This window comes from Aquarana catesbeiana, unplaced genomic scaffold (assembly GCF_042186555.1).
Source record: "Aquarana catesbeiana isolate 2022-GZ unplaced genomic scaffold, ASM4218655v1 unanchor224, whole genome shotgun sequence".
In the NCBI taxonomy this organism is placed as follows: domain Eukaryota; kingdom Metazoa; phylum Chordata; class Amphibia; order Anura; family Ranidae; genus Aquarana; species Aquarana catesbeiana.
In genome coordinates this window covers 1,859,308-1,871,618 of record NW_027362651.1, presented here as the reverse complement: position 1 = coordinate 1,871,618, position 12,311 = coordinate 1,859,308, and the positions used below count along the sequence as shown (strand labels likewise).

At 49.6% G+C, this 12,311-nt stretch overlaps 1 protein-coding gene across 1 annotated transcript in view; it reads left to right on the top strand.

The window, feature by feature from the left end:
- The window catches only part of LOC141121538 (vomeronasal type-2 receptor 26-like), a 61,353-nt gene that overhangs the window by 15,928 nt on the left and 33,114 nt on the right, over positions 1-12,311 (top strand). The window contains exon 4 of the mRNA XM_073611159.1: positions 5,888-5,921. Within this exon, the coding sequence (XP_073467260.1) occupies positions 5,888-5,921 (34 nt within the window). The remainder of the gene's footprint in view (positions 1-5,887; positions 5,922-12,311) is intronic.

Sequence of the window (12,311 nt, the reverse complement as noted above, 5' to 3'; positions counted from 1 at the left end):
ATTTTGAAGACATTCTAGTGTTACTGCATAAGTCTCTTGTTGGACACAGCGGATGATTACATTTTTTGCTTCTGTGAGTTCATCTACTGTATATGGTTTGTGGCAGTAATGCCAACCTTTGAAACAACTTGGTCTTGTAGGGGTACGTTTAAAGGATCTGGCTATGTGAACCAAGCAAGCAGTAGCTCTTTGTAAGGACTTCCAAGTGGAGAATTTGAGGAAGCGCTTGGATCCCAACAGTTGGTTAGAAATTGTTGTATGTAGTGTGGAAACCTGAGGACGGATATCTGAGTCAGATTCAGGTTCTAGCAGTACATATGTCTCCCTTACTGGAGTGGTAGGCGCTGACTTGTACAGGAAGGGTGGTCCTGTGAGCCATGTAGTGTCTTTGAGACGGGATGCTGGTACAGACCTTGTAGCATGATCTGCTGGGTTATGATCAGTTGAGACATAATGCCACTGGGTGGGCTGTGTCGACTTCCTGATTCTTAGGACTCTGTTGTGTACATAGACATAGAATCTCCTACTTTCGTTGTAAATGTAACCCAACACTACCTTGCTGTCTGTGTAAAACTCTGTGTCCTCGAGTTCTAGATCCATCTCAGATGTAATAAGTTCTGCTAGTTCTACTGCTAGTACAGCAGCACACAGCTCCAATCTTGGAATGGTGGTTTCAGGACATGGTGCTAGCTTGGCTTTGCCCATAACAAACCCAATTTGAACTTGGCCCTCGATGTCTATTGACTTGAGGTAGGTTACTGCTCCTATTGCTTTAACTGAAGCATCGCAGAATACACATAACTTTGTAGACTGAATCCTTGTGGGAGGAAAGTGGGTGTATGGTCTATGTACGTGTAGGTTGGATAAAGTCTTTAAAGAGTCTCTCCATGTTACCCATAATGTCTCTTTCTCAGGAGGTAGTGGAGAATCCCAATCACATGTGTCTGCAGTAAGCTCTCTAAGCAGAATCTTACCTTGGATGGTAATTGGTGCTGCAAACCCGAGTGGATCATACAGGCTGTTGATGGTGGATAAGACACCTCGCCGTGTGAAGGGCTTTGTCTCTTGGTCAACCTGAAAGGTAAGGGTGTCAGACTTGAGGTCCCAGTTGAGTCCTAGGCTGCGTTGCATAGGAAGGGAGTCTGTAGCTAAGTCCAGATCTTTGAAGTCGCTGGCATAATCTTGGGAAGGGAAGGCCTCCATGACGACCTTGCTGTTTGATGCTATCTTATGCAGTCTGAGATTTGAAGAGGCAAGCGTGCTTTGAGTCCTCTTGAGTAGACTTATTGCAGCTTCAGGTGAAGAAAGTGATTTCAGACCATCATCTACATAAAAGTCTCTTTCAATAAACTGTGTAACGTCTTTCTCACCTTCTTGGGCAGATAGCTTAAGTCCATAGATGGCAACAGCAGGAGATGGACTGTTACCAAAAACGTGCACTTTCATGCGGTATTCTGTAATGTTTTTAGTAGGGTCATTGTCTTTGAACCATAGGAATCTCAAGAAGTTCCTGTGTTCTTCCTTGACTTGGAAGCTGTGGAACATTTGCTGAATGTCTGCAACTATGGCAACTGCTTCTTTGCGGAATCTGATGAGAACACCAAGAAGTGTATTGTTGAGATCTGGTCCCTTTAGGAGGACATCATTTAATGAGACCCCTTGATGCCGTGAGCTGGAGTCAAACACTACCCGGATTTTACCTGGCTTCTTGGGGTGATAGACACCGAAGATTGGTAGGTACCAGCACTCTTCATTGTCTTTTAGAGGTGGGGCTATCTCAGCATGGTCATCCTCAAACATCTTACTCATGAATGAGAAGAAATGCCCTTTCATTTCTGTTCTTCTTTGAAAATTGGATCCGAGGGAAGAAAAGCGTTTCAAAGCTTGTTCTCTGTTGTTAGCAAGACGGGGTCTCTGCGCTTTGAAAGGCTGGGGTGCCACCCAGCTGTTTTCATTGGTTTTGTAGAATCCCTGTCTCATTATCTCCAAGAAGATATGATCTTCAATAGATGGGACAATTTTGTGATCTTCTTTAGTCCTTTGGAAAACTGAGCACCCTAAATGATCTCTGTCTTCATGACAAAGAAGATTAGCGGTGTAAGGGTTGGAATGAATTACACTGGCAGGCTTCTCTCTTACAAGGAATCTGTTGGTGCAAGGCTGAAATAGGGATGGACGCCCACCTTCTAGTGTCTTTGTAAAGAGAGAGTTCACGCTGGTTGGTTTGTGAACACTCCCTAGGCATACGTTGCCTATGATGACCCATCCCAGATCTAGTTTCTGGGCATAAGGGGAATTGTGAGGACCATTGATTTGTTTTCTCACCTTGTGAACTCTGATGATGTCCCTCCCAAGGAGAAGCGCTATCTCGGCCTGGGCATCCAGTTCAGGGATGAGATGTGCTATGCCCTTCAGATGTCCGTGATAAAGTGCCACCTCTGGTGTAGGGATCTCCTCTCTGTCCGTTGGGAACTGATTACACTCGATTAGAGTTGGCAGAGGCAGGGTTGTCTGACCATCAAAGGATTCGATTTGGTAACCAATGGCTCTTCTCCCAGTTTCTTCACTTACCCCTGTACAAGTCTTAAGTAAGTATGAAGAGCCGGCATCCTTGATTTTGAAAGTGTCAAAGAAGGCTGAGCTGGCGAGTGATCTGTTGCTTTGATCGTCCAGGATCACGTATAGCTTCACTGCTTTTTCTCTGCGACCCGTGGGGTAAACTGTGACAAGACAAATCTTAGAGCAGGATTTGTTAGACAGACCTTCTCCACAGACTTGGGTGCACCGGGGTGTAACTACAGGAGGTACTGTGTCTTGTTGCTCCCCGCCGTGCTCTTCCACTGTGGGTGAGGGGGTAAGAGTCCATGGCGCTGGCCCTGGATGTAGAGCTGTGTTGTGCTCTGAGCTGTTGCACTCAGAGCAGTTGATGCTCACCTTACAGTCTTTCCCAAGGTGAGAAGTTGATGCGCAGCACCTGTAACAAAGTCTGTTTTCCTTGAGGAAGGTTCTGCGATCTTGGAGAGTCTTTTCTCTAAAACCTCTGCACTTTGACAACGAATGAGGCTTCTTGTGAAGAGGACACTCTCTGCTTGGATCCTGTGTTGGAGATACACTTGTTTTGCGTACTGCAACAGGTGCGTCTTTGAAGTTGCGGGTTAGAGCAGGCTTACTTGACCTAGGGTAAGCAGAGTCAGATGATGAGATGTCAAAACTAGGATCATTTTTAACCTTTGCTTGATAGCGAATAAAGTCCACAAAATAAGAGAATGGTGGGAAGGGGACGTTGTGCTTTTGCTTGTACTTGGAGCCTCGTGAAATCCAGGTTTCTTGAAGGCTGTAAGGTAGCTTTTGCACTATAGAGTTAACGCCACGGGCTGTGTCCAGAAAGGCAAGGCCTGGCAAGTCTCCTTCTGCTTTGGCTATTTGGAGTTCTGTCACTAGGTCACTCAGTTCTCTCAGCTTCTGGTAGCCTTTGTTAGGAATCCTGGGAAAGTCCTCTATTCGCTTAAAAAGAGAGTTTTCTATAACTTCTGGGGAACCGTAACATTCATCGACCCTTTCCCATATCATGCTCAGCCCTCGGCTTGGGTAATTAATGTTAATGTCTCTGATTCTCCTTGCATGCTCTGACGACTCATTCCCCAGCCAATTGACTAAGAGGTCGGCTTCTTCACTTGCATTTAGCTCAAGGTCTCTAGTTGCATTTCTGAAGGACGAACGCCATGCTCTATAACTTTCAGGGCGATCATTAAACTTTGCAAGTCCCTTTGCTAACAGTTCACGTCGTGCTAAGAACTTGAAGAAATCTGACATACCTTGATTGTTGTGTGAGTAGCCAGGGGGCGCTCTGTTGTGCCAGGAACTTGGTGGGTATTTGCGGTCATCAGAGATACAGTCGCTGTGTCTTTTAACCCATCGTTCTTCATTTTCGATTTGGTCAACTGTGACGTAGTGTTTTGATAGCCTGGCTGCAGAATGTGCTGAAAACTGACTGAGTGCGGGTTTACTTTCTTGCTTGACGTAAGGCCTGTGAATGGCAGGGGTTGATTCCGCTCTCGGTGCTGTAAGTGGGCAGTTGCCTGGTTCGGCGTGTCGCCGCACATATTCTGAGGTACGCTCTGTACCGTCGTCAGGAACGGATTTTCTTTCAAGTACGTTGCTGAGCCGCTCACTGGTGGGCTTTGCAAGTTCTTCTAAGATGTCTGCCTCGGCCGCAGCAGCCGCTGACTCCTTCTCTGCAGCTAGTTCCTCCAATGCAGTTTCCATACGTAACTTTTCTAATTTAAGTTGCATCTCGGCCGCAGCTTTTATTTCTTTTTCGGCGAATGCAGCTTTTATTTTGGCCTCCTTTACCGCAAAGTCAGCTTTTACTTTTGCAGATTGCGCCTTTGCGCGGGCAATGGCAATTGTTTCGCTTTTCACTGACCTCCTTGTGCTCGTGGAGTAAACTTCTGACCTTGTTGTGAAGTGCTCTGACTTTGTCTGTGACATGGTGTCCAGCTATATGGAAGCTGATAACACTGCTGTATTACTGGCGTTCTGTATGATAGCCGTGCTTAGAAGCCTTTGCTTTGCTGCTGTTCTGTATGCCAGCCGTGCTTAGAAGCCTTCGTTTTACTGTTATGCCCCTCACTACACGTGACTGAGGTGTATTCGGGCACACTGTTAACTCCTCTCATACCAATGCATTCCAGTAGGCGCAGAATCCCTTTGAACTTTTATTGATACAAGATAGAGTAAAACTGTAACAGATACAGACAAAATGCAATTAACAAAGATCATATAATTAGTGCCATCCTATCTATCTAGCTGAAGATACAATTAGTAAACATACCGAAGATGGATCCGGATGGCTAACGTAGAGCTTAGCAGCAGATGTGTATGCTTCCATGGTAGGAAAAGATGAAAATGGTGGAGGAAGCTGATGCAAGGCCTGATGGGATTGAAAGTACGGAGGCTTTGATGTACCAAATCTAGCCAGCTATACTAAATGACTACATGAAATAGATATAGCGCAGTTATGCAAAATGGTCGCTAGATGGCAGCATAGAGCAATCTAATTAAATCAAAAGGGTAAATAGGAAAATCTCAAGCCTTATTAAAGAAGGCATGACAACGTCTAAAGTGGGGCCTATTAGACGGTGGGATTTAGCCGCCGATGGGTAGTGTTTAGGATGTATCCAAGGAAGGGTTCTTAGGGGTTGTGGAATTAGTATGTGTTCTAAGGAAACCCAATCCTTAACTGTTGGTGTATATTCCAGTCTACAATTCTTGCTAAGTGGGAAGAGTGGTAATATTTTCATAAATCAGGAAGGGCTATTCCTCCTCTAGAATTTGGTAAAGTTAAGCGAGTATGTTTGATTCTAGGAGGCTTGCCTCTCCATATGAAGGTTAAACATGCGTGGAGAAAGGAGGTAAAAAAAGAGTTTGGTATTCGAGTTGTTGGTGGAGTTGTTTGCATGACATAAAGGAGCCATGGTAGAGTTGTCATCTTGATCAAAGATGCTCTACCAAATCAAGATACATTAAGAGAATTCCATCTTTTTAGATCATTGTATGCTTCTTTAAAGATAAGTATGTAATTGAGATTGAAAAGGTCTGGCATGTGGGTAGAAATCTGAATCCCAAGGTTTGTTATAGCATCTTTGGACCATGTGAAGGGGAAGTTTTTTTGGCATAAATTTACTAAATCTTGTGCTAGCGAGATATTGAGAGCGTTTGATTTGGAGTGATTTATCTTTAAATTAGATAGCGAATGGAAATGTTCCAGGTCCTGTATCAGGTTAGGGAGTGATATGTGTGCTTGAGATAGGAATAAGAGCATATCATCTGCAAAGGCTGCGAGTTTATATGTTTGGTTCTGTATTTCAATGTCTTTTATATCCAGGTTTTGTCTTATTCTATTTAACAAAGGCTCTAATGTAAGGACGAACAATAATGGGAATAAGGGGCACCCCTGTCTCGTTTTGTTTTGCAAATTAAAGGCGTCCGGCAGGTGGCCATTGACTCATACTTTTTCTATTGGATTAGAATATAGTGCACGGATGCGGGATATCATTAGAGGTAGAATACCTATAGAGCATAGTACCGCATCCATATAGTCCCAGGTCACTCTGTCCAATGCCTTTTCCGCATCTAGTGAGAGGAAGAAGCCCTGTGTCTTATTGGTAGTTAGCCAATGATGAATGTTGAGCGCTTTCATTGTGTTGTTCTGTCCTTCCCTTCCTGGAATGAACCCTACTAGATCTAATGAGATGAGGGAGGTAAGTAGTGGTATAAGTCTATTTTCTGGTATTTTGGCGTATATTTTAACGTCTACGTTTATAAGTGAAATTAGGCGATAGTTTGTAAACTGAGTTTCATCTTTTCCTTCTTTGGGAATTACCGCTATGTTCGCTTCTAAAAGTTGAGGAGGGTTTTATTTTCTGTCTGAAGTGATTGGAAGGCTGCTATGAAGCGTGGTTTCAGGATGTTTGAAAATGTTTTATAATATTGTAAAGGGAAACCATCTGATCCTGAGGACTTTCCCAGTTTTGTGTCTTTAATTGCTTTGTCAAATTCCCCATCACATATAGGAGATTCAAGTTTGTGTGCGGTTTCTATTGGGATTGGAGACGGGCTGTATTTCTGTAAAAAAATATTGAATGAGATATGAGCTTTTTTCTGAATTTTGTGGACATTTGGGGTTAGAAGGGATGCTGTATAAGGATTGATAGTATTGTTCAAATTGTTTGGCTATTTCTTCATTTGAGGAGTGTCATTTGCAGGGCTTTTTTTCTGGCGGAACGCACAGGAACTGCATTCCGCCACCTATTGTCAGGCATTCTGTCTGTAAACAAACTTCTTAATCTCTGTATAGCCTGCGCTCTGCCTCCCGCGGAGGAAACACAAATAAACCTCTGTACAGCGGAGCTGTGTGTAGTCCCGTGCCGTCTCCTCCGCCCCGCCCCGCCCCGCCCCGCCCCGCAGATGATCCATGATCTTTCCTTCCCTGCTGAGACGGAGTGTGACAGTGGTGATAGGTTAGTAATGTGATCTCAGGGAGGGGGTGTGGCCAGCCTCGTCAGTGCTGTGCATGCCATGCAGACATGGTAAGTCACTAAAGTGAATGTGTGTGCTGCATTGTGCTTCTGTAGATAGATTTAGAATCTAGATTGGTTTGTGGAGTGGACTGTCTGTATTTAATCTCCCAGATGGGACATCAAACACCTGACCTTGTCAAGCCAACATAATGGAGTTACATTGTGGAGAGGGAGGAGGATGTTTTTGGGTGAAGATGATTTACATTGTGGAGAACCTCTTCAAATGTAACTCTCATCTCCACCCAGAATCATCCTTATCCCTCTCCATCATCCTCATCCCCACCCCGGATCATCCATCCCTCTCCATCATCCTCATCCCCACCCTGGATCATCGATCCCTCTCCATCATCCTCATCCCCACCCTGGATCATCGATCCCTCTCCATCATCCTCATCCCCACCCCAGATCATCCATCCCTCTCCATCATCCTCATCCCCACCCCAGATCATCTATCCCTCTCCATCATCCTCATCCCCACCCCGGAACATTCATCCCTTTCCATCATCCTCATCCCCACCCCGACTCATCCATCCCTCTCCCTCATCCCCACCCCGGATCATCCATCCCTCTCCCTCATCCCCACCCCAGATCATCCATCCCTCTCCCTCATCCCCACCCCGGATCATCCATCCCTCTCCATCATCCTCATCCCACCCTGGGTCATGCATCCCTCTCCATCATCCCCAACCCGGATAATTCATCCCTCTCCATCATCCCCACCCCGAATCATCCATCCCTCTCCATCATCCCCACCCCAGATCATTCATCCCTCTCCATCATTCCCACCCCGGATCATCCATCCCCCTCCATCATCCCCACCCCGGATCATCCATCCCTCTCCAGCATCCTCATCCCCACGCTGAATCATCCATCCCTCTCCATTATCCTCATCCCCACCAAGGATGATCCATCCCTCTCCATCATCCTCATCCCCACCCCCGATCATCCATCCCTCTCCATCATCCCCACCCTGGACCATCCATCCCTCTCCATCATCCTCATCCCCACCCCGGATCATCCATCCCTCTCCATCATCCTCATCCCCACCCCGGATCATCCATCCCCCTCCATCATCCCCACCCCGGATCATCCATCCCTCTCCATCATCCCCACCCCGGATCATCCATCCCTCTCCATCATCCTCATCCCCATCCTGGACCATCCATCCCTCTCCAGCATCCTCATCCCCACGCTGAATCATCCATCCCTCTCCATCATCCTCATCCCCACCCCGGATGATCCATCCCTCTCCATCATCCTCATCCACACCCCCCGATCATCCATTCCTCTCCATCATCCTCATCCCCACCTCCCCCGATCATTAATCTCTCTCCATCATCCCCACCCTGGACCATCCATCCCTCTCCATCATCCCCACCCTGGACCATCCATCCCTCTCCATCATCCCCACCCCGGATCATCCATCCCCCCTCCATCATCCCCACCCCGGATCATTCATCCCTCTCCATCATCCTCATCCCCATCCTGGACCATCCATCCCTCTCCAGCATCCTCATCCCCACGCTGAATCATCCATCCCTCTCCATCATCCTCATCCCCACCCCGGATGATCCATCCCTCTCCATCATCCTCATCAATACCCCCCGATCATCCATTCCTCTCCATCATCCTCATCCCCACCCCCCGATCATTAATCTCTCTCCATCATCCCCACCCTGGACCATCCATCCCTCTCCATCATCCCCACCCTGGACCATCCATCCCTCTCCATCATCCCCACCCCGGATCATCCATCCCCCTCCATCATCCCCACCCCGGATCATCCATCCCTCTCCAGCATCCTCATCCCCACGCTGAATCATCCATCCCTCTCCATCATCCTCATCCCCACCCCGGATGATCCATCCCTCTCCATCATCCTCATCCCCACCCCCCGATCATTAATCTCTCTCCATCATCCCCACCCTGGACCATCCATCCCTCTCCATCATCCCCACCCCGGATCATCCATCCCTCTCCATCATCCCCACCCCGGATCATCCATCCCTCTCCATCATCCCCACCCCGGATCATCCATCCCTCTCCATCATCCCCACCCCAGATCATCCATCCCTCTCCATCATCCTCATCCCCACCCTGGATCATCCATCCTTCTCCATCATCCTCATCCCCACCCCGGATCATCCATCCCCCTCCATCATCCCCACCCTGGATCATCCATCCCTCTCCAGCATCCTCATCCCCACGCTGAATCATCCATCCCTCCCCATCATCCTCATCCCCACCCCCCGATCATCCATCCCTCTCCATCATCCCCACCCTGGACCATCCATCCCTCTCCATCATCCTCATCCCCACCCCCCGATCATCCATCCCTCTCCATCATCCCCACCCTGGACCATCCATCCCTCTCCATCATCCCCACCCCGGATCATCCATCCCTCTCCATCATAACCACCCCAGATCATCCATCCCTCTCCATCATCCTCATCCCCACCCCGGATAATCCATCCCCCTCCATCATCCCCATCCCGGATCATTCATCCCTCTCCAGCATCCTCATCCCCACGCTGAATCATCCATCCCTCTCCATCATACTCATCCCCACCCCGGATAATCCATCCCCCTCCATCATCCCCATCCCGGATCATTCATCCCTCTCCAGCATCCTCATCCCCACGCTGAATCATCCATCCCTTCCCATCATCCTCATCCCCACCCCGGATGATCCATCCCTCTCCATCATCCTCATCCCCACCCCCCGATCATCCATCCCTCTCCATCATCCCCACCCTGGACCATCCATCCCTCTCCATCATCCCCACCCCGGATCATCCATCCCTCTCCATCATCCCCACCCCAGATCATCCATCCCCCTCCATCATCCTCATCCCCACCCCAGATCATCCATCCCTCTCCATCATCCTCATCCCCACCCCGGATAATCCATCCCCCTCCATCATCCCCATCCCGGATCATTCATCCCTCTCCAGCATCCTCATCCCCACGCTGAATCATCCATCCCTCTCCATCATCCTCATCCCCACCCCCCGATCATCCATCCCTCTCCATCATCCCCACCCCGGATCATCCATCCCTCTCCTTCAATCTCATCCCAACCCTGGATCATTCATCCCTATTCATCATCCTCATCCCCACCCCGGATCATCCATCAGTCTCCATCATACCCACCCCGGATCATCCATTCCTCTCCATCATCCCCACCCCGGATCATCCATCCCTCTTCATCATCCCCACCACGGATCATACATCCCTCTCCATCATCCCCACCCTGGACCATTCATCCCTCTCCATCATCCTCATCCCCTCCCCGAATTATCCATCAGTCTCCATCATACCCACCCCGGATCATCCATTCCTCTCCATCATCCCCACCCCGGATCATCCATTCCTCTCCATCATCCCCACCACGGATCATACATCCCTCGCCATCATCCCCACCCCGGATCATCCATCCCTCTCCATCATCCCCACCCCGGATCATCCATCCCTCTCCATCATCCTCATCCCCTCCCCAGATCATCCATTATTCTCCATCATCCCCACCCCGGATCATCCATCCCTCCCCCTCATCCCCACCCCGGATCATCCATCCCTCTCGATCATCCTCATCCCCACCCCGGATCATCCATCCCTCTCCCTCATCCCCACCCCGGATCATCCATCCCTCCCCATCATCCTCATCCCCACCCAGGATCATCCATCCCTCTCCATCATCCTCATCCCCACCCCGGATCATCCATCAGTCTCTATCATCCCCACCCCGGATCATCCATCCCTCTCCATAATCCTCATACCCGGATCATCCATCCCTCTCCATCATCCTCATCCCCACCCCGGATCATCCATCCCTCTCAATCATCCCCACCCTGAATCATCCATCCCTCTCCATCATCCTCATCCCCACCCCGGATCATCCATCCCTCTCAATCATCCCCACCCTGGATCATCCATCCCTCTCCATCATCCTCATCCCCCCCAGATCATCCATCCCTCCCCGTCATCGTCATCCCAACCCTGGATCATTCATCCCTATTCATCATCCTCATCCTGACCAAGGATCATCCATCAGTCTCCATCATCCCCACCCCGGATCATCCATCCCCCTCCATCATCCCCACCCCGGATCATCCATCCCTCTCCATCATCCTCATCCCCACCCCGGATCATCCATCCCTCCCCATCATCCTCATCCCCACCCCCCGATCATCCATCCCTCTCCATCATCCCCACCCTGGACCATCCATCCCTCTCCATCATCCCCACCCCGGATCATCCATCCCTCTCCATCATCCTCATCCCCACCCTGGATCATCCATCCCTCTCCATCATCCTCATCCCCACCCCGGATCATCCATCCCTCTCCATCATTCTCATCCCCTCCCCAGATCATCCATCAGTCTCCATCATCCCCACCCCGGATCATCCATCTCTCTTCCTCATCCCCACCCCGGATCATCCATCCCTCTCCATCATCCTCATCCCCACCCTGGATCATCCATCCCTCTCTATCATCCTCATCCCCACCCCGGATCATCCATCCCTCTCCATCACCCTCATCCCCACCCCGGATCATCCATCCCTCTCCATTATCTCCCCCTGCATCATCCATCCCTCTCTATCATCCTCATCCCCACCCCGGATCATCCATCCCTCTCCATCATCCTCATCCCCACCCCGGATCATCCATCCCTCTCCATCATTCTCATCCCCTCCCCAGATCATCCATCAGTCTCCATCATCCCCACCCCGGATCATCCATCTCTCTTCCTCATCCCCACCCCGGATCATCCATCCCTCTCCATCATCCTCCTCCCCACCCCGGATCATCCATCCCTCTCCATCATCCTCATCACCACCCCGGATCATCCATCCCTCTCCATCATCCTCCTCCCCACCCCGGATCATCCATCCCTCTCCATCATCCTCATCACCACCCCGAATCATCCATCCCTCTCCATCATCCTCATCACCACCCTGGATCATCCATCCCTCTCCATCACCCCCCCCCCCGATCAATCATCCCTCTCCATCATCTTCATCCCCACCCCAGATCATCCATCCCTTTCCATCATCCTCATCCCCACCCCGGATCATCCATCCCTCTCCATCATCCTCATCCCCACCCCGGATCATCCATCCCTCTCCATTATCCTCACACCCAACCCGGATCATCCATCCTTCTCCATCATCCTCATTCCCACCCCGGATCATCCATCCATCAATCTCCATCATCCCCACCTCAGA